This window comes from Onychostoma macrolepis, chromosome 10, assembly GCF_012432095.1.
Source record: "Onychostoma macrolepis isolate SWU-2019 chromosome 10, ASM1243209v1, whole genome shotgun sequence".
In the NCBI taxonomy this organism is placed as follows: domain Eukaryota; kingdom Metazoa; phylum Chordata; class Actinopteri; order Cypriniformes; family Cyprinidae; genus Onychostoma; species Onychostoma macrolepis.
Genome location: NC_081164.1, coordinates 20,558,620 through 20,585,902, shown reverse-complemented (window position 1 = coordinate 20,585,902; position 27,283 = coordinate 20,558,620). Strand labels below are relative to the sequence as shown.

Sequence of the window (27,283 nt, the reverse complement as noted above, 5' to 3'; positions counted from 1 at the left end):
AGCTCTGAGCTATTCTATGTCTGGAAAATATTATTGGATTAGTTTTAATTCAGAACTGTATAAATCAGATTAATCCGGTCTATGAATATTTAAATAGTAGGTGGGTCAAAAAGTGAATAATCAAATCTCATTCTGAATGGGTGGTCGCTACTCTTTCTGCAAGTATAAAACAAAGTCATGTCAGTGATGAGCTCCAGGAGGCCAAACTGACAAGCATCCTTGAACAGATTTGGAATAGTTCTCTGATGAAGTACGGAGTCTGCTCTGTATTGTTATCTCCAAAATGTCTATCTGGGGAGCGACAAATACGGACAATGAAACAATCCAATACTGCTTTCCAAATAACAATTTGTCTTGTACCAAAAATGTAAAACCTGGAGCAGAGTACATTTTTGTGTACATATTCATTTCTACAATATCAATATTTACTGTGTTTCTGAACTTGTTGGTGATCATTTCCATCGCTCACTTCAAACAGCTCCACACCCCAACCAATGTGCTGATCTTCTCTTTGGCAGTGGCTGATCTGATCGTGGGACTGATTCTTACGCCAGTACAGGGCATCAAATTGATTGAGCCATGTTGGTACTTTGGAGAAATATTTTGTTCAATATTTCCTTTTATTTTCTATGTGGTTGTTACGGCATCTCTTGGTAATTTGATTATTATATCTGTGGATCGTTACATTGCTGTGAATGACCCTTTGCGATATCCAGCAAGGGTCAATACTAACAGAGCAGTTCTTTCTATTGTTGTAAACTGGGTATTTTCCTGCATATATTCTTTTTTTATTTTGTATGAGTCTATACTCTATCCAGAGAAAAATCATACATGTGTTGGAGAATGCATACTTTTTATTAAGTTGGAATATATCATAACTGATGTTATAGTCACTTTAGTAACACCGTGTTGTTTAATCATTTCTTTATATATGAAAATCTGCTTCGTAGCAAAACATCAAGCTGAGCATATAAATTCACTCTCAGACAAAAAAGCCAAATCAGAAAAAAAGGCTGCAAGAACCTTAGGGGTTGTTGTCATGGTTTATCTTCTTTGTTGGATACCATATTATATAGCTGCTCTTACGCTTGGGCAAGACACAGGTGACTCTCTTGTAATTAACATAATGTATTGGATTTTATGCATGAATTCATGCTTGAATCCACTTATTTATGCAATGTTTTATAAATGGTTTCGAATATCAGCAAAATACATTTTGACTCTGAAAATATTTGAACCTTCATCAGAATACTTCAACCTGTTCATGCAAGAGAAATGATTTCATGCTAAGCTTATGGTGTTGCACGACTGTAAAACCTCTGTAAAGCACACATAAGAGGGAAATGGTTCATGCAAAAATTTATTCAGCCTCATGCAGTTCCAAAATGTTATGACTTACTTTCTTCTGTGGAATACAAAACATATTTTGAAAAATATCTCAGCATTCCTTATATATGTATCCACAAAAGAAAGAGATGCATACAGGTTTGAAATGACATAAGGTTGGGTAAATTATATCAGATTTTTAATTTTTGGGTGAATTATAGCCTTAAGTTAATCTGTTTCCAAACAGAATAGTTTGGGTTCTATTGTAATCTTCATTGTGAAGAGTAATCTCTATGTAGCACATATGTTTAGGTAGGGTATCTAATGACTAGATCAGTGCGATAGATCTGAGGATTTCAAATGATTAATATCATCTAAAGAAGCTTCTAAGAATTTATTAACTCAAAGTGGAAAACTGTTGCAAGGACAAATCTTGTTTAGACATTAAAAATAATGCTGCTGAATAGCACTAGTGCAAATCACGGTGTGAAAATATGGTGTCTTCATGGACATTTTCAGGGTCTTTTTTTAAGTTTGTTTTGGTCTGCTTTACTATGCAAAGGCTGAAGAACTGTGATGTGGTGTGATGGGGAAAAATCACTTTGCAACTGAGTGACAGACGTTGTCTGATGAGAAAATGTAATAGTTTTTGTAAAGTTCAAATGGTGTTTCAGAAATAATCTTTAATTTAAGTGACAGACTTCTTAGCGTTGAGCCCTGAGGATTTTTTTCTGCTGCCCTAGTGAAACCAGTGATTCCAATTTCTTAAACGTGTGATAACAACAAAAGAGATAAACTGGATGAAATAACTAAAGATTAGTGTGAGTTATATGTGATCATTATATTGGACAGTTATTAAGCTTTTCATGTTCCCTGTTTTCCCAGTAGTGCCTCTAGATATTTAACTTATCTAACATACAGCCATGGACAGCAGTTTTGGTGGGCTGTTCATTAAAAGAGCCCAGTCTAGTTTGTCTAACAAGAATTGATGAGCAGATTTTCTTTCAATGGGTGGTGCTGTAAACATTGAATTTGGATCTAGCTGGCCAATTTACTTTACATGTACTTTCTTTAAACTGACCTAAGGTACACAGGTCATGGAAACTGAGGTCATTGTAGGGCCCTATGAAATCCGTTTTATTTTTTCCCAAATTCATTTTTTTTATTTTTTTCGGTTTTAATTTTTCTGGATATCTCTTTTCTAGACTCCGTTTTAATGGTTAGATTAAAATGTATTAATCAGAAAGCATGTCTATGTCAGGATCGCTGCCAGAAGGAACACGGAGCCGTGGAATACACAAAATAGTCTTTTATTTAAATCCAAAACAGCGACACACAAACACAACCTAGTAGACCTGACAAAGAAACATGAGGCAGACTACTCATAATATACTTAACGAGGGATTGACAGGTGCGGGGAATCAACTAATAATCAAACTAAGCGAGGACAGCAAAATGACCAAATAAGGACAAACAGGAACAGAAAAAGGGGCAAAACACGACACAGACAGTCCAGAATACTGACATTACTCCCCCTCCCGGAAGGTGCGTCCTCGCACCGTAGCTACAACAGAGGGAGGGGTGGGTGGGAACTTGGGAGGAGGCTCAGGAGGACGACGGACACCCGGGAGGGGGCTGGCAGACAGAGACCAGTGAGGTGACGAAGGAGGGAGTAGACAGGAGGGAGCCAGAACATGAGGAGCCAGGCAGGACCCAGGCCGCAGCCATGATGACGGCCCACGATGGAGCCGACTGAGGGAGGAGCCATGGAGGAGGCGGGTGGGTGTGTGGGTGGGTTGTCATTTGTGAGCCTCCAGGCTCTCAGGGCTGCCCTCCGGGCTCAAAGCCCACTCCTGGCTGGACTCGGGGACTGAGTCTCTCTCTTGGCCGGACTGGGAAACTGGGAGACCACTCTGGACTGGACGTGGAGACAGGAGACGTCGGAGGGCTGGACGGGACCAGTGGGGACGGAGGAGAGGGGGCAAGTCAGCCTCCAGATCTGCTTCCCAGTCGATTAAGTCCCCCTCGAAGTCCAGCAGTCCCAGATGAACGATCATCTCAGCCGTGGTGCAGTGGGCGGAGCTCCACTCCGAGCTCTCACCGTCCACAGCTTGCTTGCTGTCGCCGGCTCTCGCACCTGGTTTGACGGGTTGAGCTCTATGTCCGGGGCGATCCTCTACACAGTTGCTCGGATTTGCGCTGGCTCATCGATTGTGGCGGGAATGGGCTCTCCGTCATCAGTGGGCTCGGGCTGATGCTCCGCTTTGCGGGGAGATACTGGCAAGATAGCCGGCAGCCATGTCACCGTGTAGCCCAAGACTGGCTACTCACTGAAGCTAAGCAGGGTTGAGCCTGGTCAGTACCTGGATGGGGGACCTCCTGGGAAAACTAGGTTGCTGCTGGAAGAGGTGTTAGTGACACCAGCAGGGGGTGCTCACCCTGTGGTCTGTATGGGTCCTAGCGCCCCAGTATAGTGATGGGGACACTATACTGTAAAAAGCACCGTCCTTCGGATGAGATGTTAAACCGAGGTCCTGACTCTCTGTGGTCATTAAAAATCCCAGGATGTCTTTCGAAAAGAGTAGAGGTGTGACCTCAGCATCCTGGCCAAATTCGCCCATTGGCTTCTGACCATCATGGCCTCCTAACAATCCCCAAATCTGCTGATTGGCTTCATCACTGTCTCCTCTCCACCAGTAAGCTGGTGTGTGGTGGGCGTTCTCGTTCACCATTCCTGGCTGGTGTGCTGGATCCCTGTCAATCTTCAAGCAACAGCTGAAAACTCATCTCTTTCGACACTACTTGACGTCATCCTACACTTAAAGAAAAAAAAAAAATCTTTCTCTTTATTTATTCCTTCCCTTGCTAGCTTGTACTTATTTAAACAATGCCTAAGACTTGGTGTTACAAGCACTTCGTTTGTCGGATTGCCTCTTCAAGTTGAATCGCTTTATGTACTCCCCAATTGTAAGTCGCTTTGGATAAAAGCGTCTGCAAAATGACTAAATGATGGTGAGCAGGGATCCGTTTCTTGCCAGTATCCACTCCACAAAGGCGGCGAAGTCCTCTTGAGGACCATCTTCGGATGACGGCGCTCTGCATGTGATGTTTAACCCAGCATCGTAGAACGCACAGAGCACATCGTCCGGGTAGCTCGTGGTGTTTGCTAAGAGCAGGAACAGTCTCTTATGGTCCTCGAGATCTGCTCCAACAGGAGAAGGAGGTACTTGGGGCGAAGAAGGGCATCTATGCAGGGAAACACAACGGAAACAAAAAACTGTGAAAAAAAAAAAAAAACGGAAACAAAAACCGAGGGAACACACGGAGGTAACTGTTTTTTGGGTCGGGTCTTCTCTCAGGATCGCTCCCGGAAGGAACACAGAACCGTGGAATACACAAAATAGTCTTTATTAAATCTAAGACACAGGGTTAATCCAACTCAGGGACTAGGAGCGACATACGAACGCAACGTAGTAGACCCGACAAAGAAACATGAGGCAGACTACACATAATATACTACATTTACATTTACATGTATATACTAGACTTAACGACGGATAGACAGGTGTGGGGAATCAACTAATAATCAAACTAAACAAGGACAGGAACATGACCAAACAAGAACAAACAGGAACAGAAACAGGGGCAAAACACGACACAGACAGTCCAGAATCCTGACAGTCTAATTAATTGAAATCATGAAACTTACAATTAACTAGCTATTAAACAGCAATTTATTAAAAGTTTAACAAATATTACATTTTAAGGCCCTATGAAATATGTTTTATATTTCTGCTAAATAAATTCTGGTAAATAGTTTTTCTGGTAAATATCCCTTTAAAAATAATGTTTTAATTTTATTAGTAGTAGTTGTACTACATAAAGTGACATTTCTGTCACAGATTCTTCAAGTTAAACTGAACTTGTATTTTGACAGGTTGCTGTGAAAACCTTTAGGTTTCTGTTTGTATATGATTTACTGTTTGTATATGATTTTACTCAAAAGAAATAGTAAAATCCTCATAAAGAGACTCAGAGCAGCTCTAGAGATTGGTTGTGTTCATGTACACATATTGGAGTGGAAGAGGCTGAAAGTACAGCGAGCGTCATGCTAAATTACAATAGTTAATATTCACGCGATCCGTCACGTGATGTTCTCTGCGTGGGGTAACGGCGACTCACATTTGCAGCTAGTATTATGTAGTAAACTCACGCAATGCCAGGAAAATGCCAATTTAATAATGTATGGCTTCATGATGTAAAGTATAAGAGGTGGCTTGAGAAAGCTTCATGAGACGTGCAAAATGTACACTGTGCCATAAAACGTTCAACATTTCGAACATGGGAGAGGCAGCGCTGTCTAGCCATGCTAAAGGTGCAAAGCACTAATCTGCTGCTGCAGCTGCGTGCTCGACAGCTCCCAACCTGATCACCGGCTTTTTCACCCGTGTGACTGACGTGACACCCACTCCCATCTGCGGTGCTTCCCTTTCATCCACTGTAAAACAAGGGACCATTTTGAGTGCCGTGTTCAGAAACGAAACCCTAACTGCAGAGGTACTGTGGGCGCTAAAGGTGGCTAATTCACACTATTCCTACAAGTCTTGTGAAGACACAGGCCAGCTTTTTCAGACTATGTTCCCAGACAGCAAGATAAGCGGCCAGCTTTGCATGCGGCCAATGCATGTGCTCATATTTATGTACTTTTGGACTGGCTCCTTATTTTAAGAAACTGATTTTGGCAGATGTATCGAAGCAAAGCGTCTATGTTATGCTATCTGATAAAAGCCTGATTCACTATTTGCAGTCTAAACAGTTAGACATGCATGGGAGCTTGGAAGGCTATGGCTATGCAAGGCTATGGAACGGGTCCGAGGTGGAGACTAAATACATCAGCTCAGAGTTCATGGGCCATTCATCAGCTCAAGACATCGTTGAGAAAATGAATAACTTGCTTTCAGAGATTGAAATCAAGAATCTTGTCCAAATCTCAATGGATGGACCCAACGTAAATTGGAAAGTATTCGAAACACTCCAAAAGCAGGTGCAGAAAGAAGCAGGAAAGTCACTAATTAACATTGGTTCGTGCGGGTTGCACATACTGCACAATGTGTTCAGAGATGGGTGTAAATGGGATGGGAAGTTGAACACGGACTCTCTAGCTTGTATTGGCTGTTCCATGATTGCCCTGCACTGAGCCACACCTACTGACCAGACCGCAAAGTCTTTTTTGCCAACCACATTAACTGAGGGAGGCGCTGGTACGGTCACTTGTTATTATTATATTTATATGAAATTAAAAGTTAAAGTAATATGTTTATTACTTTTCTATTACTATTACTGTTTAGACCATTTTATTGGTTTGTTTTTAGCTAACAGTTCAAGTAATGTTCATTCTTGTAGTTTAATAAATTTATTGATAGTTAAAAAAATATATTAAAAATGTAAGTTGTTTTCAGCTTCCACCTGGAAGATTAGATTTTTATTGAATTTAATTGGATTTTTTGAATTTTATTGGTAAAAATGTGTACGAACCCTGGATAATGCTTGGGGGCAGAAAAATCATTCAATATTATACTGATATATTGAATTAATGAATTTATATAGTGCTTTATTGTGTATTGCTGTACACCCAAAAGCACTTTACAATCATGTGGGGGGGTCTCTCCTTAACCACCACCAGTGTGCAGCATCCACAGGACAACGGCGCCAGTGCGCTCACCACACACCAGCTACAGGTGGAGAGGAGAGAGTCATAGAGCCAATCAAGTGGATGGGGATTATTAGGAGGCCATGATTGATAAGGGCCAGTGGAGGGAATCTGGCCAGGAAACCAGGGTTACACCCCTACTCTTTACGAGAAGTGCCATGGGATTTTTAATGACCACTGTCAGGACATCGGTTTAACATCTCATCCAAAAGATGGTGCTTTTTGCCAGTATAGTGTCCCCATCACTATACTGGGGCATTAGGACAGGTGCGCACCCCCTGCTGGTCTCACTAACACCTCTTCCAACTGCACCCTAATTTTCCCAGGAGGTCTCCCATCCAGGTACTGACCAGGCTCAACCCTGCTTAGCTTCAGTGGGCAACCAGTCTTGGGCTGCAGGGTGATATGGCTGTCACACTACCTCCATAGGCAGCTCACTAGGTTTTGGAACAGAGATATTGCTTTTATTAAAGAATGCTAATAAGATTATTTTTGGAAATCCTCTTAATGTGATATTTGTCTATGAATTATATAAATATTTTTGTATACCTCACATGATTAGAAAAAAAATAATGTCAAATAAATGAATTTAGATGTTTGGAGATTTTAATAATCGATAAATGTGTTAATAATCGAGAATTTTAAAATGGTGGTTGTGATTATAAATATATATGTTAATAAAAATGCCTAGTAATTTAACATATCAAATATAATTATTAAATGTAATCAACTAATAATTTATTAAAATTAGTTGATTTTAAAATCTCCAATTAAAAAAGGCATTGATAAAGCTTTTGTATTTTGCAGTCTTTTTTAAACAGTCTTTTCTTTTCTTTTCTTTTCTTTTCTTTTCTTTTGATTTAATTTTATTTTTAGTTTAAGTTGTAAGCAACATAATTAGGCTTTTATCATACATATTATTATCAGGTCTGGAGACGCTTAGGAAGCTATACCTGTAGTCTCTGGATGCATTTTTTCTTGCCTAAAAAAAAAAGAAGCATTTCTAAATTTCTTGCCTAAAAAAAAAAAAAAAATTAAATTAAAAATGTATAGTTGTCAAATCACACTACAACAATTCCAAATAGATGTTACTCTAAATACATTACACATAAACTTTAAATCTTTTGTCAGAACTATAATGTGAAACACATATACAGTGTTGTCTAAACATAATTTAAAAAAAACTTAAAAAGAGGCACTTAAAAAGTTGCCTCTCATATTTGTCATATGTAACATCTGCAGTACTGCCATTCACAGGAATCATTTATGGTAATCATTAAAAATGTCCACACGAGAGGATGCTGGCTTACATAATCTAAGTGTTAAGATATATTTAATTGCCTTTTTAAACCAGGGGTAAAATAAAGCATAGACAATAGGATTTAGACCTGAGTTAACATATAAGGTCCACGTTAGAAATTTCGACATGATTGCAGCGTTGACTTTGCTTCCTGATAAAGAAAGAATGTAAAATGGAATCCAACAAAGCAGGTGAACAGTCACAATTATTCCTAATGTTAGAGCAGCCTTGCTCTCAGATTTCTTTTTTAAAGTGTCCTCCATTATACTTTTTCCAGTCTTTAAAAGTAAATTTATAACTTTCACTTGCCGTTGTGCAACATAGAATATTCTTAAATATAACGTTATGATCACTATACAAGGAGACACAAAGGACAAGATCAGGTCACTGGCTCTCCAGGCAAAACTCATCAAATAAGGGCATTCTCCATAGCACACATCTGTTCTGTGAAAAGTGTCAAAATATCCGTTATTAATTACAATGGCAGTGTTGTAAGCTGAGGAACAAAACCAGCAGAGAACAATGCTCATTAAAGTTTTAGTTGTGGTTATTTTCTGCAGGTACTGTAAAGGACAACACACAGCCACATAACGATCAACAGCAATTAAAACTAAATTACAGAGAGATGCTGATAGGAGCAATCCAAGGGTGTTTATAAACACTCCACAAAATGTCTCTCCAAAGAACCAGCACGTCTCATTTTGTTTGATGGCCTCTATGGGTATCACAATTAGTCCAATAAGCATGTCAGCCACAGCAAGAGAGAGAATGATCAGGTTGGTTGGAGTGTGAAGCTTCTTGAAGTGAGAGATGGAGATGATCACCAGCAAATTTAGAAACACAGTCCATGCTGACAGCAATGAAAAAAACACATACATGATATTGTATTCATGTCTGGAGCGTTTTTCCTTGATACATGAAGAGTTGATGGCAGGAAAGCAGTATTGAATCTCATGATGCTCTGTCTCATAGGCCATGAGTGAGTCTCCTCCTGTTAGGAGTTTGTTCTACTCGTCTTTCTGTCCTTTGATTTATACAGTTTCTGGATCAGATTGGCCAACCCATCTACGGGCGGGCGCCCTGGAGTCCAGTGTAGAACCAGGACAAGGGAGGCCTCCAGGGCGGGTCCAGGGACTCCGGCGGCCATGGCGGGTCCGGGGACTCAGGATCCACCATGGCAAACAAATACAACTCATTATATACACTATAAATACTTTAAAAGACACAGATATGTAGATGTTTGTGGAAGATGTTTTCTCTGTTTTGGAGGGATGATTGTCATACCCTACCCTACGGAATCGCCGAAAATTCTGTGATGGGTTCACAGAAGTGATATCAATGTTAGTCAGTGACAGGCATCAGCCGTGAACCACGCACGGATCCATTACACGGAATTATGTGAGACCAGGTTGCAAATTATATATTGGATAATAACATTGCCATTATTGCATATATGTTGGGGTGTGATTTTTCAATGTAAACAGTCAAAACAGTTTTATTTATATTACATTATTTACACATTTATGAGCATGTAACCCAACCCCTGCCCCTAAACCTACCATTTGTAAATAAAACACAAGATATAACAGACAGACACAACTACCGTCATAATTTATTCAAAAAGTATTAATATTCCAAGTCTTCCGAGGCAAAACGATTGATTTGTGAGAGGAATAGACGCGATCGCCGTCTCCTTCCGCTATGTGCTGCAGTCACTGTGCGTAAATTCAAAAAATGCCGCCAGAAGAAGCTTTACGTCAGCTTTAGTTGTGAAATACCATTGGCTGTTTTATGTCTCGTGACCGATTGCGTCATGCTACGGCCCGGGAGTATCTTTTTGAATGAGGTGTGAGCACGTTAACGGAACGGGATCATTTTCAGCGATTAAAAACTTGTGTTTTACTCTCTTCTTCGCATAAAGACTTTGTATGGCTTCAGAAGACTTGGAATGCAACACGACTTGTTTGTAATGCTTTTATACTGCTTGTTTATGGACAGTTTTTGCAATAAATACCCGTGACTGCACTTATATTTGCCTGTGTGTGTTTTATATTGTTCAGAAGTGGGTAGGTTTAGGGTAGGGGTGGGGTCAGGTACTCCAGTGAAATAAATTAATATACAAATATAACTGCATCGGAGTCACTCTTTTTACGTGGTCCGATGCAGCGCTGGTGTAACCAGTGAATCCCTGCTTGTTTCACGGCTGATGCCTGTCACTGACTAACATTAATATCACTTCCGTGAGCCACCACAGATTCGGGTGTTAAGAGTCCGTGGGCATTACACGGAATTCTGTGAGATCAGGTTGGTTAAATACTGTTTTTGACAGTGTTGATAACGTTTCTGACAGATAATATCATGTTATTCCCTTACTGAATGTCGTATCCTGTCAGCAATAACCTGTCCATAGGCTTTGAACATTTCACATGAAATTCTGTCAGTGTGAGGGAGCTGTAGAACGCGCGCCGTAAGGCACGCAAGAAAAATACAGCCGCGCTATATCTCTGGTCATTTTAATATGTAACTAATTTAATGTTTAGATTTTTTTATTTTTTTTTTAAGTATACAGTGGATGATCGAAGGGCACAAGAAGAATCTGGAGGGGCATTGCCCCCCCCCACCTGGCCTCTATGGGTATCACAATTAGTCCAATAAGCAAGTCAGCCACAGCCAGAGAGAGAATGATCAGGTTGGTTGGAGTGTGAAGCTTCTTGAAGTGAGAGATGGAGATGATCACCAGCAAATTTAGAAACACAGTCCATGCTGACAGCAATGAAAAAAACACATACATGATATTGTATTCATGTCTGGAGCGTTTTTCCTTGATACATGATGAGTTGATGGCAGGAAAGCAGTATTGAATCTCATGATGCTCTGTCTCGTAGGCCATGAGTGAGTCCCCTCCTGTTAGGAGTTTGTTCTGCTCTCATTATTGTCCTTTCATTTATACAGTGTCTGGATCAGACCCGCCCATCAACCACCCAGTCTGAAATTTTATAATGGCATGCTTTTTTCACAATCAGAAAAAAAGACTTTAAGTGGAATACTATTTTTTAAAATCTATTCAGACTATTCACTTACATTGAATGAATGCAGAAATAGCATATATAAAGCCCAATGATTTTCGTGGTGCAGAAAATGCAGACTGAATCACAGAATCCAGTCATAAAATTGAGTTTTTAGTATAAAATGGAATGTCACAGAATTTGGCACATTTTGGATGGATAAGTCAAGCAGGCAGTACACATTGCAATATTACAAGCTGAAGAAAAAAAACAAAAAACGGTCAATAATTAACATTCTAGTCATCTTTCTTTCTTTTTTGCCACTCAACACATATGTACTATGATTAAAACATTAATTGTAAACAAAGAATAAACTATCAAAATTGTTTTAAAGAATCTATACAGTTTCTATGCTATTTCGAGGCTATCATATATATTCATTTATGAACAGCCAAAACTCAACAGTCACTGTCAAAGTCAAAATCTTTAAGCAATGACTTAAAACATCTCCATGCTGTCACGTATGATTGGAGGGTTCTGGGAGAGACAGCTTGGAGGATGGTGTCGAGTGATTTTAATGTTTAATGTTTTAATGGGTGAGTTATGGAAATATGAGTTCTGAATAGAGAGGTACTGGGGTTGGGAATCTATGTCGTGGTACCTGAGAGAAAATTCAGGAAACGAAAGAATGCGGGATGAAAGGGGATTAGGGTTTTTTAACGTGACAGAGAAGTCCCCGCAGTCTATCTGTCGGTTAGAGTCGGAAGTGGGCAGGAGGGAATGTAGTAAGGAGAGATCAATGTCTGCACCTGCCAATATCTGCGCTCGGATGTTGTGAGTCACTTGCGGGGGTTCCGCGGCGATGGCGTTTGATGGGACGGGCATTGGTGTAGCGGTGAAAACTGAGTATTGTGGTTTTGCTTGGAGGAGAGTGTTGTAAGAGACTGGGGGCGGGGCTGTGTATTGCAGTTCGTGCGGCCAAGCATTTGCCTGGGCTGCAATTCCCGAGCAGGAGGGATTAGGCTGTGGGACTGAGTGAGGAGGCCACAGCAACATATGCTGGCGCCGCAGCATAAATGGCTGCCCACTGCTCCGGGTGTGTGTTCACAGTGTGTGTGTGTTCACTGCTGTGTGTGTGCACGTTGGATGGGTTAAATGCAGAGCACAAATTCCGAGTATGGGTCACCATACTTGGCCGTATGTCACTTCACTCACTCACTCACTCACTATGCTTTCAAAACATACCTAACCAGCATATGCTGTTTTTTCAACAGGGGTATTAGTGGTGCTAATTGTAGCTCTAATGCACCTGTTACCCTGCCACATTAATTTACTGTAGATTTCATGATGTATTCTGTCGAAAGAATTCAATAAATGAAAGACTCTTTATAATAAATAGATGAATGTATTTTGGGATGAAAGCGATGTGGGCCAGGAGGCACTGGATTATGAAGATTGGACCAGAATCATCATTAAGAAGACACAAACTTGGGTTAGCAAAGCAATCAATTTGTAGTAAGGAGGATAAAACCAGGTTTACATGTGTCCATAGATTAATGACGATAGGACACTCCCAAAACATATAAAGAAAAGTACCTGATGATGCAGTGTTACATATATGGCAGTTAAAATTTGGTTGTAGTTTCATTTTGAATCTTTTGTAAGGAGTTATGTATGCTCTATGAATGACTTTGAAGTGAATAAGACGATGCGCCAAGCTTTTAGATGTTAAGCTGAGGTTATACCACACTCTCTCCCAGTCGACAGATAAATTAAGGTCAGATAATTCCAGTGATGGGCAGTAGCGTCGCTACAAGTAGTGACGCTACTAGTTTAACTACATTTCTCAGTAGCGTGGTGGTAGCGTCACTGCTTTCTGAATCAAGTAGCTTTTCGGTAGTTAAGCTCTTTTTTTGATCAAGTAGCGCGGTAGCATCAACAAAAGCTAACGTTACATTTTCCAAAGAAAGCATTCTGAAACTCAAGCTCAAATCAGAAATATAACTGCTACGGATCACTGATCCTGGATCAGTAAGTGACACCACAGCCACTAAAGCTCGTAACGCCATTGGCTCCTCAAACTGTCAGTCAAACCTCATTATTCCTCCCACCTCTTTCGTCAATGAAGTGCAATGCACATTTTGGAGCATCTCAGCTTGTTTGCAGTCTGAAGGTAAATAAAGAACTGTTGATTGAATAAGTACAGCGGTTTCTTTACTCAAAAAACACTATTTATAAAGGCTAATGCTTTTTTATTTTTTTTGAGGAGCGGAGAAGAGTTTCTCTAGCATTTGTTGTCAAGTCACAGCCAAATAGCTTGTATGAAGCGCTGAATCTTTCATAATATGATACTTTGGCCAAATAACAGAAAAAAACTGAACGCCCACATAATGACAGAAAACTGGGGAAAATGGGACACGAGTCAGGAGAACAAAAAAAACCAAAAAAAAAAACCTTCGCTGGTCAAAAGCTTCGTATTTGAACTAGATTTTGGTGAAATGTTTATATTAATAGGCTATCTAATGACCAGTGTTGGGTGTAACGCATTACAAGTAACGCGAGTTACGTAATCAGATTACTTTTTTCAAGTAACTAGTAAAGTAACGCATTACTTTTTTAATTTACAAGAAAATATCTGAGTTACTTTTTCAAAAAAGTAACGCCAGTTACTTTGTTTTCCCATTTATTGACTGACAAGTCTCCTGTCCACATGTTAGGAGAAATTGGAAGGACAGAGGCGTGAACATGATTTTACTGTAGTTCTAGACTAAATGTGAATGTGCATTAATTCATCTCACTGTTATATAAATATAACTTTTTATATTAAAAATAAACAATCAAGCCACGCTCATATTTAAAAAGTAATGCGAAACTAACATAACGCATTACTTTCCATAAAAAGTAACTAAGTAACGTAATTAGTTACTTTTTTTAGGGAGTAACGCAATATTGTAATGCATTACTTAGTAACTTTCCCCAACACTGCTAATGATACATGCAACGATCAGTGTTGGGGTAGTTACTCAAAAAAAGTAATTAGTTACTAGTTACTTCTGTAAATTGTAATGAGATTACTTTACTAGTTACTGCATTTGAAAAGTAACTTCACTACTTATTACTTTACTTTCCCGTTTCTTAATTTACCATGTAGATACATGGACAAACATAGCCTTATCATAACTTAGCCTGTCCGCATAGTGTTTATTGTATAAATGTATACAAAATAGCATGTAAAACCATATGAAACAACAATATCCCTATCTGCACAAAGAAATATGCCTCACCTGTAAAATCCACAAACAACAGGATAAAGGAGGCTATGGTGGAGTCATTTTAAAATGGGGACAACACACAAGTTTCAAAACAGGCTTTGGGAAACATAAGCACAAAACTCTTCTCCTGAGAACAAAACCAGCTTTTTATTAGATTCATGGCAAAAAAAAAAAAGGTCAACGTGGTCAATGAAAAATATAAAAATAAAGGTCACTTTATCCGATAAAATTAAAACAGAAATGCACTTAAGCCCATAAAAAGAAAACAGAAAATTCACGTCATCCCAAAAACATTATTTTCCCCTTAGCTCGCTTTCGTCTGCCTCCAGGAGATGTGGCTGCCAGAGGCGGTAAGTTAACATACCAAGTCACAAACTCTTGATGCACCTATTAATGAATTATTGAGAGTGTTGCAATTATCACAATGCACAAAACAGAAAGTGCAACAAAAGTGCAACAGTGCAACAGTGAAAACAGAAAGTGCAACAAAAAGTTTATCTCATAAACTTGATCACATTCAATTAATTTTTATCTCTATTCTTCGAAATAACGATTGTATCGCATAAGTAAAAGTCTTTCGAATCTTTTATCTGACAGCCTGTTCCTCCTTGGGGTCAGAACAATACTGCCCAAGCTGAAAAGCCTTTCGACCGGTGCACTTGACGGTATTGGAGTGTTGTACTGCTTTGCAAGTTCCTTAATCCTGGGGAACCTGGAGAGAACCTCCCAGTCAGATCCAGGCAATTTTAAGTACTCCATGACTTCAGTCTCTGCTGTGTAGGAAAACTCCTCTTCAAATTCAAAAAAGTCATTGTGACTGGAGGTGGCAGGGCTCTGAACTGCTTGTCTCATCAGTGGCTCTTCAGGAATCCGGGCACGACACTCAGAAATTAGTATGGCTTTAACAGCATCTCTTCTCTTCTCATCTTTGAGCCAGCGGACCTTGAATTTGGGCATTGTAGCAGCAGCCATAAACATAGCCTATCTGTAGGCCTAAACATCTATATGGTAACACTATACAATATGATTTCATTAAAATACATTTGTTACAGTATTTATTAATCTTTGTTAATGTTAGTTAATGAAAACACAGTCCTTCATTGGTAGTTCACAGTGCATTAACAAATGTTAAACAACTTTTGATTTTAATAATGCGTTAGTAAATGTTGAAATTAACATCAAGATAAATGCTGCAGAAGTATTGTTCATTCTTAGTTCACTCACTCCTAACCCTAAACCTAACTAATGTTAACTAATGTATCTGTATACAATAAAGCCACAATACCAACTACCAATAGGAGGTTTCCGGCCGACAGCAAAAATGTATTTTTCCTATGTCACAATTTGAGGTCAATCCGGCCCTGTAGTTGATACTGATTATGTTGCCAAATTGGTTTGGAACAGCTGTTGAATAAACAGTTAAACTGAACATGCCTGTCTATCTGCTTGACTGACAGTTGTATTGATCACTGAGAGAGCATTGACTTGGTATGATGTTGGTTCAATAGAATAAAAAAAATAAAAAATTTAAATAGCTTGGATGTAGTAAACTACTTTTGCCATGTTGCCGTAGCTTAGCTTGCTACATTTCCCAGGGCTGTAGCTTTAGTGTAGTTAAGCTTCATTTAAAGAAGAGTAACTGTTAGCTTAGCTCACTACATTTTCCAAGTAGCTTGCCCAACACTGGATAATTCCCTGTTCCATATACAGTAGATTTATTAGAAAGAGATTTTGTAATGCAATCAATAATTTTATTATATATTAAGGAAACAGATGGCCGACGAGAAGATGGTGCAATCCAATCCCGCATAGGATGAGAGGAAATGGGAGATGCCCAAGGAACTCCATACACTTTGAGAGCAGAATGTAATTGAAGATTTAAAAAATGATATAAATACTGTTCAGTTTCTTGCAAGGTTTAATTTGGATTTGTGTGTGCATGTTTTTTTCTCTCTCAAAGATTCTGTGCCCATTGACTGGCATTATATGACTGACAGACTACAACGGTTTGAATTAAAAACCTTCGTTTGTGATCTACTGAAGAAACAAAGTCACCTACATCTTGGATGCCCTGGGGGTAAGCAGATAAACATCAAATTTTCATTTTTGGGTGAACTAACCCTTTAATATCAGAAAGAAGAATATTCGGTAACACTTTGTAATAACTGCACACTATGAATAATTAGTTAATAAGCATTAGTAAATAGTCAATTAATCCTTTATAAAGCATTGTTCCAGCATTAATAGGCATTAGTAAGCATTTTATAAATACAGCTATAAATGTTTTGTTCTTGAGCATATATATATATATATATATATATATATATATATAATGTTTAATAATTGTATTTTCATACTTTATTAATGATCAATTTAACATTTCTAAATTATTACGTTATTTACAAACTAGTTATTTAGGAGTTGTCAGTGGTTCATAAGATCATTTAGAAAGTGGAAGTAAATGATTCCAGACAATGTTCAAGACAATGATGCTTGCTTACAGAACAGCCACAGGCTCAGCACCCGCCTACATGCACTCACTATTAAGAATCTACATCCCCTCCAGAAGTCTGAGATCTGCTAGTGAGCGACGCCTCGTGGTACCATCACAAAGAGGCTCAAAATCACTCTCCAGAACATTCTCGTTCACCATTCCTGGCTGGTGGAATGATCTTCCCACCCATATCCAGAGTGCGGGATCCCTGGCAATCTTCAAGCAACAGCTGAAAACTCATTTCTTTCAACACTACTTGACTACACCTTACTCATAAAAAAAAATTAAAAATATATATATATATATATATATATATATTTTCCCTTATTTATTCCTTCCCTTGCTAGCTTGTACTTATTTAAACAATGCCTGAGACTTGGTGTTACAAGCACTTCGTTTGTCGGATTGCCTCTTCAAGATGAATCACTTCATGTATTCCCCAATTGTAAGTCGCTTTGGATAAAAGCGTCTGCAAAATGACTAAATGTAAATGTAAATGTAATGATTAATAAACTATTTAAATGTACATTTATACTGTAAATCTTATTATTTAGACACATGATAATAATTGCTCAGTGTGTTAATAAATGCTTTATTAACACATTCCTGCTGTAATTCACGATTAAGTCAGGTAGTTTTAATACATTTAGTAGTTGCCAGCCATCTATTTTTGTGAGCTCATGTAAAGTGAGGACTATTTATACCATTTAAAGCATTTACAAAGCAGATTTAAAGGCTCATTTATCTCACAAACAGAAAAGTTAAACAAACACAACACAGAGGGATACAGAACACAGAAATATTTTTTCAAGATACAAAAAATGAAACTGTACAACTGTACACTTGAGAAAAAATTAAAAATAAACCTCTGCAATTTCATTGAAAAAAATAATAAAATAAAAATTAAAGTGTACAGTTGTACACTTCAACTGTACAGTTGTTCTGTATCCCTCTGTGTTGTGTTTATTTTTTCTGTTAGGAAGATAACTGAGCCTTTAAATCTCCTTTGTAATAGATATGCATTTATAGCTGTATTTATAAACTGCTTGCTAATGACTATTAATGTTGGGACAATGCTTTATAAAGGATGCATACTAAGTAAAACTAACTAAGTATTTACTAATGCTTGCCTAATGATTCATAGGGTGCAGTTATTACAAAGTGTTACCAAATATTGCATAACACAGCAGAATTATCAGATAATAAAATTGGTAATATAGAGATGGAGGAATTAGACAAAATTAAAGATGGGCTGAGAAATATGTAGTCTATCCTAGAGAAAGTCTTATGTCTGTTAGAAAAAAAAGTGAAGTCCTTAGATTTAGTATTCTGAATTCTCCAAAGATCGATTAAGTTGAGCTCAGTGATAAATTTATTCAGTAATTTAGAAGATGGATTGACTGTTGTATCAGACTGAGATTTATCCAAAGCAGGATTTACGACAGCATTGAAATCACCACCCATCTCTAATGGGCAATCAGTATGCTCAAGTAGTGTTTTGGAAATATTTGTAAAGAATTCACTGTCTGTCTTATTCGGACCGTAAATAGAGGCCAATGCTAACCTATTATTATGTATCTTGCAATGGATAAAAACAAATCTACCCTCCTCATCACTTCCGATATGTTCAATTGTTAAATGTAACTTCCTGTTAACAAGGATAAGCACCCCCTTAGTTTTATTAAGAGCGTAGGAGAAGGCTGCCAATTTACAATACTTATTCTGGAAACGTGCCACGTAAGATTGCTTTAAATGTGTCTCTTGTATCAGTGCACAGGAAATCGATTTACGGTGTAAATATTCTAATACACGAGTATGTGTCACAGCAGAATTTAGGCCATTCACATTCAATGATAAAATATTTAGAGTATGCATTGAGTATTCATAATCCCAAAACTGTATTCAGTAAATGAAGAAAAGCAAATTAACTCCCATTCTGCAAGTAACATGTAAACGCTGGTGTGTATTCTAGATACCAAACCACCTAGATGAAAAATCCTTTTAGAAATAAGGTCAAATAAATAAAAGTATGAATGTCTGTGTTATGTTGTAACACAGTCTGTACAGTCTGTTGTAAAAAATAAAAGCAACACAGAAACAGGAACAACAAACAACTATAAACAAGAAACAACTCAGACCGCACATTACCGAGAACGTAGGTCTGATTGAGCAACAAAAAATAGTGATGATACGAGACCGGTCCACTTCAATGCAAGACATGTCCCCAAAATATTGTAATTAAACCTACTCTCCATTAGATCCCTCCAAAAAAGGGTGTTAGTCTTACCTGTAAAGAGACAGTTGTGCCGGATAAAAAGGAACAATATCCCAGGAGGAGAGAGAGAGAGAGAGAAAAAAAGAGATTTAACAAGTGTCCATTGTCCACCTTGTTATTATCCTCTCCTGGGCAGCTGGAATCGTCTCCATCCTGGTCATTAAGTTCTTCTCGCTGGTCCGAAGAGATGGAGATGGTGGCCGTTGTTTTCTCGTTGCTTTGTAGAGCTGCAGCATATGTCTTCTTTTGTGACAGTGAGCTGATAAAATCCTCCGCTTTCTGAGGAGAGTCGAACATCATCTGCTCACCTTTGTGCAGTAGTTTAATTACCGCCGGATAGGTGAGAAAGGGCTGGAGTGCTGTCATATTCTTCGTGACTGGATTAAAGCTCTTTCTCTTTGTAGTTGTGGCTGGACTAAAGTCAGGAAAAAATAGTAGCGTGACATTGTCCTGTGTATATTTCACCGGATATGCCTGATGAGCACCTCAGGATCACCGATCTGTCATGCCATCTTAGTACACGAAGGATGAGAGTACGCGGCCGATCGGATTTTTCCTTCCGTCAAAAACGTGATGGGCCCGGTCAATCTCGATGTCACAGCCTTTCAGTGAAGGGATCCACTTGGAAAGATTAGCTCTGAGGAAGCCAGCTGCATCGGAGCCCTCCGCCCCCTCCGGTAACCCCACCAGTCACACGTTATTTCTCCTGCTCCTATCTTCAATGTCCGTCATCTTCTCAGTGAGTTGCTCCAGCTGATTTCTTAAGTTTGTGAGTGTCCTCCTGTCCTCATGTGCAGCTGCTTGAACGGAATCGACCCAGTCACATGTTTGCTTTGCCGCGCTAGCTAGTCCCTCAAGCTCCGCTCTTAGCTCTTTAACAGAATTGTTGGTCACTTGTATGTCCGCACGCAGGTCACGCAATGCTGGGGTCAGTACAGAGTCTACCGCATCTCTTACTGTCGAGGCCACAACCGAATCCAAAGTACTTTGCTGCTCTTTAAGTGCTAGCTTGATACCGTTAGTGATTGCACCTTCGAGATCCTCTCTGGAGAAGGTTGGGATCTTCAAATTTTTTCTTTATTGGCGACTGCTCAGTCTCTCTTTTCCGATTGCCTTTGACTGTTGAAGAATTCATGATGGGTTAAATATAGTGTGGTTCGAAATTTACTGACAGGATTATATAATATTTGACAGAGTGAGCAGAGCGAAGAACTACGCGTGCATCACTGTCGAAGGGTCACGTCACTGGCTTCATATTATATTATACTATATCCGAGCTGTCTGGAATTCAGCATTAGGTTAACATTTCAATAAACGAGCATGTACTACAGTTACGAGCCATTCTATAAGGTGACATTTCAGCACTTGATAGTTTAGTTTAGTTTATTTATTTAGAAAGCACATTTTAAAACAACAGGAGTTGCAAACAAAGTGCTGTACAACAAATATAAAACAAGGTAAAAGCATACCCAATCAAGACAAACAAAGGGACAAATAAAATTGTACACCCTCAAACAGAATTAAAACATACAGAATAAAAATGGGTTTTCAAAGCAGATTTAAACAAAGAAAGAGAAGGAGAAGATCTTATGTGGAGGGGAAGCCTGTTCCAAAGCCTAGGTGCTGTCACAGCAAAAGCCCGGTCGCCTTTCGTTTTAAAATGTGAACAAGGAACTGAAAGAAGAAATTGACTAGTGAGGAATGTGGAATGTGGAGTGAGGAGATTACAGATTTACTCAAGAGCATAACCATGTAAAGCTTTAAAAACAAAAAGCTAAATCTTAAAATCAACACGAAACTGAACCGGGAGCCAGTGTAGAGAGGCGAGAACCGGGGTAATGTGCTCACGTTTTCTGGTTCCAGTCAATAATCTGGCTGCTGCATTTTGCACCAATTGCAATCGGTTCAGAGATGATTTAGGGAGACCCAGATAAAGTGAGTTACCATTAACATAAACCATTATTTCAGTTTTTTCATTATTTAACTGTAAAAAATTTAAGTCCATACAGTATTTCCTGAAGACATGCAAACAGAGTAGACATAGAACAGTTATTGTTTTTAATAGGAAAATAAAGTTGAGTATCATCGGCATAGAGATGATATGATAATTTATGTTTTTGAAAAATATAACCAAGTGGAAGCATATATAAGGAGAAAAGGAGAGGACCCAGAATAGAGCCCTGTGGAACACCGTAGGGCATTTTGTCCCGAGATGAGAAATAGTTTCCCAGATTCACAGAAAAAGATCTGTCCTTAAGGTAGGAAGCAAACTAGTTCAGCACAGATCCCTGAAAACCAACTATTTGATCAAGTCTTTGAAGAAGTATGTCATGATCTATTGTATCAAATGCTGCACTTAAATCAAGCATGATTAAGATACAGCAAGAACCAGAGTCAAGGGAAAGTAAAATATCATTAGTAATCTTCACCAGGGCAGATTCAGTACTATGAAATTCTCTAAACCCAGACTGAAATCTATCAAAAATATTAAAAGTACTCAAATAAGATGAAATCTGTGAATAAACAACTTTTTCCAAAACTTTTGAGATGAAAGATAATTTAGATATGGGTCTATAATTATTCAGATTATGCTGATCAAGATGATGCTTTTTTAACAGTGGTTGGACTATAGCATGTTTAAAAGAGGCTGGAACAATTCCATTTGTTAAGGAGTTGTTGATAATAGCAGTATCAACTGGACTTAAAGCTGGAAAAACCTCTTTGAAAATCTGAGAAGGCAGAGTGACAAAATGAGGGCTTCATACTAAGAACAATATCATAGAGCTGTGAAGGTGACACGGGTTGAAAAAGAGATAGAGAGCTCCGATGAGAAACCATTTCTAGAGGCAAAGAATTTTGAAATGGTATGTTAGATCTGATACCCTCGACTTTATGGATAAAATGTTTTAAAAACTGTTCGCACAAATCAGTAGAGAATTCTAATGAAGCACTAGGAACAAGATTTAAAAAGGCATTAATTGCATTGAAGAGTATATTCGGCCTATCTGCATTTTGTGCAATAATATCTGACATGTATTTCCCCTGAGCTTCCTTAGTGGCACTCTGATACCGTTTAAGACAATTTCTGAAAATTTCGTATGATATCTGAAGTTTATTTTTCTTCCAACTGCGCTCAGCACGCCTACACTCTTGTCTAATGGCACGAACGGGCCCCTGAAGCCATGGCTGTGCTTTTTTCATCATCTTGGATCTCTGTAACCTTAATGGAGCAACAGAGTCCAAGGTGGAAGTGCAGGTACTATTAAGAAGTTCAACCAATTCATCAGGACGGACACTAGAGGATAGAACATTCACAGCAGTTTGAATTAGGGTAGATATATACACATCATTGAAGGACTTGGCAGTAGAGGAATTAAAACATCTAAAATAACGAGGAGAATTAAAGATTTAGGCAGAGTACATGACAATACAGAGTCAAAAATAACTGGACAGTGATCAGAAATAACAGCATCACATAATTCAAAATTATTCTCAGGAAAACCATGTGAAAACACTAGGTCCAACGTGTGACCCTTCTGATGTGTAGGTCCAGTGACAGATTGTATAAAATTAAGGGAGTCCATAAGACATGAAAACTCTTTGACCAGAGGTTTTGAGTGACAACAGACATGAATATTAAAGTCACCCACAATTAAAAGACTATCAGAATGTGATACTAGAGAAGCCAAAAAGTCGGAAAATTCTTGGATGAAGTCCTTATTATATTTCGGAGGTCTGTAAACCAGGGCACAGAGCAAGGAAGTGGGAAAATCAACCTTGAACAACTGCACCTCAAAACTATGAAAAATTTCATCAGGCAAGCGTTTGCACTTAAAACAGTTCCTGAAAATTGTTGCAATTCCACCTCCACGGCCAGCAGTTCTAGGAGAGTTAAAAAATGAATATTCAGGAGGAGAGAGTTCCATCAGAGCTGTAGAATCACCAAGACTAAGCCATGTTTCTGTCATTAATAAAAAATTCAAATCATGAGTAGTGCAAAAGTCATTTAAAATGAATGATTTGTTGGACACAGATCTAACATTTATTAGCCCAAATTTAACAGGACGGTCCACACTCCGAGAAAGATCTGAGATGAGTCTAGTTGGTGGGTGTATTGGTGAATATTCCAGAGAGAGAAGGTTGCCAGAGTTAACTCCAGTATCTAGCCTGGCACGGGAGAAGTGGACAGGAGACCAAACAACTGGTATTTGATCATCAGCAAAGGTACGAGGATGTCTGGCAGTACAAAATTTGCGACGTGACCCGTGATGGACATAGCGTCGGCGACGGGCAATCCCCAACCCGCGACAGAGTTTATAGATTCCTTCTTGTAAAGGCGATGATGTGTTTAACTCAACCAGTTCAGCAGGTGAGTAGCGAAGAACCATTGTAGATAAAAACTTGTGAGGATCCAAAAAACGGGTGAAGTCAATATGGCGTGCACATTGAAAAAATAGTAAAATACAGACCAGCACGGAGAGAACGCTAAGCCAAAAACGACGCATCTTTTCTGTCCCTACTACACGACCATGTTAGAAAAAGCGTTAGCCCGAACACCACACAAAAACCACCCAGAACCACCCTATTGAGTAGGAAAAGGGCAGACTGAATAAGAATGCCCCAGACCTTTAAAACCCAAAACAGAGTAAACCGGTAACACACCAGAGAGAAAGTGGAAACTTACCCACGGGTCGATACGCAACAAACTGGGGGAAATGAGGGGATCAAGGCTCTCGATGGGTCAATGAGGGACAGGAAAAGGATTACGAGGGAACACCAAAAATTCGGCTTAGTCGTTGGTATAGATGAAATATAATCCACAGAAACCGGGAGTAGAAAGGCACAATGTCCACAGAGATTAATCCAGAGAGGGAAGCGAAACCAGGGCAAAAAACATCAGAAAGCAGCGGACAGACACGCCAGCCAGCGTGTGTTAACGGTACTCTAAAGACCTATAAAACAGGGTGCAAAGGTTCACAGAGAGTAAAAATACACAGGGTGCAAAATTCACAGTATCCACAGAGTTTAATCCAGAACGGGAAACGAAACACCGGAGAGCAGCGGCAGACAGACACGCCAGCGTTCACTCAACCGGAACTCAATACTGATACATGGATAGCGACTCCTAAGTAGCACTTAAGGCAGGGCTACGTGCGATTGTGTTAAGTGCATTTTTGGGAAACGCACGTGAAACAATAACGAACATTCGTAAAATGACTCGTAGAAAATGCTCTTTGAAAAGAGAGTGGGCAAAAACCTTTTCACGGCACTGCATATATATATATATCACACGTATTATAATATATCAATATATTCAGAAGGACAAATGTATTAGTCCTTCTGATTTGCTGTCAATGGCAGCTCACAGAACGCTTTGTAACAGTACACACACTGATTGAAGTTAGTTCAAACATTCATGTCATATTTTGGGCTCCCTAACATCTTTGAGTACTTAAATTTATTAAGAGGGCCATCTACTGGAGCATTTGCACTACATCAACACTAATAAACTTTACTGACATGACTGCCAAGTTTGGTCTGGATTGCATATCCCTGTTAGCTGCTGGTAGATGTCATAACCACACCATTTGGAAGCAAACATCTACTTTCCCCATTGATGGATGGTTTTTAATAGCCATGCATTTTGGTAAAATAACTTTTTTTTTTTTTTTTTTTTTTCCAAACAGCATCCTAGTAAGCAAATGGTAATATTATAGTGTATGTTTTGCCTGGGCCTGCTATCTCTTGGTCTCTCTTAATTATTTATTTAATTTTTTTGTTCTTTTGTTTTAAAAGACTTTCTCATTTTCCTCTGTTGTTGCTCAGTATAGTCACTAAAAAAGAACATGGCAGATTACAAATCTCGTACTTCTGGTTGTACAAACCTTTACATGTCATTGTCACATTGTTCTGGGTCAATTTATTTACAGCAAAAAAGACTGACACAGTATCCCCACAATTGTTGCTTGAAACAGTGTTAATCTGATTATATATAGTGAAGCAATTTTTGCATTTTGGTGCTTATATATAGAATCAGCAGAATAATTTGTACCAAAGGTTAATGTACCAAATGTAATATTTTCTATAAATATTTACTCATTATTTTTTGTTGCAATTATGTAATTGCACAAAACTTATTATTATTATTGTTATTATGATTATTATTGTTGTTGTTGTTGTCATTGTTATATCTAAGTAATGTTGTCATACATTAAAGATGTAGAACAATTTGAATGCTGAACCTTTTTGGTAGGTCTCAGGAAAATAATGGAATCACATTTTTTCACATTCTGTATTTTTTTGGGATTCATTTACATTTACATTTACATTTAATCATTTAGCAGACGCTTTTATCCAAAGCGACTTACAAATGAGATTCAGAAGAAACCATATTACCAGGGGAACAGGAAACACAAGGAGTAATAGTTTTTATTACAGTTATTTATTTCCTGACACAGTTGTATCTGCTGCAGTTGTCTTTAAAAGTGCTATCAAACAGCAGGTTTTGCTATAGATAGATGTTGCAGTACATAAAGTGAATTACTACAGTCTGGCCAGCAAAATGCATATTGAAATCAAATTGTTTTCCATTTTCATTACTTTAATTACTGATCAGTTACCTCTGAGAACAGACTTAAATATTCTGAGGATGGCTCAAATATTTTCAGAGACAGTATGTGTTTAGCTGATATTCTAAACCATCGATAAAATAATGCATAGATAAGAGGATTCATGCAAGAATTCATATACATAATCCAACACATAATGTTCATTATAGCTGATTCATTTGAATCATATCCTGGAAAAAATGAGACCATGTAATATGGTATCCAACACAGAAGATAAACTGCTATCACAATCCCCAGTGTTTTTGCTGCCTTTTTTTCTGACTTGCTGACATTTGTGACAGAGTTTATGAGCCGAGCTTGGTATTTTGCTACACAGAAGATCTGCCCGTATAAAGATATGATTACTGAACAAGGGGCCACTAATGAAACAATGAGGTCTGTGAGAACATACTCAAACTTAACAGTAACAATACAGTCCCCGTAACATGTAATTGGGTTCTCTGTATTGAAGATAGCATTGTATAACATGATAATTGAATATATGCTTGAACATAGCCAGTTTAAAATTATACAGAAAATGGCTTTGTTGGTAGTGACCCTTGTTGAATATTGCAGAGGATCTTTCACAGCAATGTAACGATCTATAGATATAAAAACTAAATTACCAAGAGATGCTGAAACAACAGTATAAAGAATAAATGGAAACAAAGAACAAAATGTCTCTCCAAAGTACCAACATGTCTCAATATATCTGATTCCCATAAGTGGTATAACAATCAGTCCCACAAGCAGGTCTGCCACAGCCAGAGAGAGAATGAACAGGTTGGTTGGAGTATGGAGCTGCTTGAAGTGAGAGATGGAGATGATCACCAGCAGGTTCAGAAACACAGTAAGAACGGATGCTAAAGAAATAAAAATGTACAAAATGATGTACTCCACTTGAGGCTTGATTTCCTTGATGCACGACAAGTTGTTTGAAAAGCAGTACTCGATTGCTTGTTTGTCTGGGTCTGTCATTCCCCTGTTAAGCATTTCAAAAATGTATTACGAATACCAAGTCTCAAAAATAAAATGGCTTCATCATAGCAACATTTAATAGCTATATAAGAATTCTCAAGCTTGTAGGAAAGTGGTTTTCTTGACAATCCATTTTTGTGGTTTAATTTATATTAAAGGAAACCTGGCCACACCATTACACTAGAGGGTTGATTCTAAACACACCCATAAGCTCAATATTCATAAGAATAGAGAGATTGATTTGCAGGGGAATTACAGTTAAACCCCATAGAGAGACCAATATGCTCAGTGAAGATCAGGGGCCAATTGCATAAA

General features: G+C 38.5%; 3 protein-coding genes across 3 annotated transcripts; 1 reads left to right on the top strand and 2 right to left on the bottom strand.

Annotated features, from left to right (window-relative positions):
- Positions 1-283: 283 nt before the first annotated feature.
- LOC131548500 (trace amine-associated receptor 13c-like) lies at positions 284-1,279 on the top strand. The gene has a single exon (XM_058789813.1). The coding sequence runs from the start codon at positions 284-286 to the stop codon at positions 1,277-1,279; it is 996 nt and encodes a 331-aa protein (XP_058645796.1).
- A 7,017-nt stretch (positions 1,280-8,296) lies between these two features.
- LOC131547932 (trace amine-associated receptor 13c-like) lies at positions 8,297-9,328 on the bottom strand. Its single transcript, XM_058788721.1, has one exon. It carries the CDS (start codon positions 9,311-9,313, stop codon positions 8,297-8,299), a length of 1,017 nt encoding a protein of 338 aa, XP_058644704.1. The 5' UTR covers positions 9,314-9,328.
- Positions 9,329-25,987: 16,659 nt separating this feature from the next.
- On the bottom strand, positions 25,988-26,983 carry LOC131547931 (trace amine-associated receptor 6-like). Its single transcript, XM_058788720.1, has one exon. The coding sequence runs from the start codon at positions 26,981-26,983 to the stop codon at positions 25,988-25,990; it is 996 nt and encodes a 331-aa protein (XP_058644703.1).
- Between the last annotated feature and the right edge of the window lie 300 nt (positions 26,984-27,283).

Bases quoted from the DNA above. Each gene is read 5' to 3' on its own strand.
- LOC131548500 (XM_058789813.1), top strand. From the start codon at position 284: ATGTCTATCTGGGGAGCGACAAATACGGACAATGAAACAATCCAATAC.
- LOC131547932 (XM_058788721.1), bottom strand. From the start codon at position 9,313: ATGGCCTATGAGACAGAGCATCATGAGATTCAATACTGCTTTCCTGCC.
- LOC131547931 (XM_058788720.1), bottom strand. From the start codon at position 26,983: ATGCTTAACAGGGGAATGACAGACCCAGACAAACAAGCAATCGAGTAC.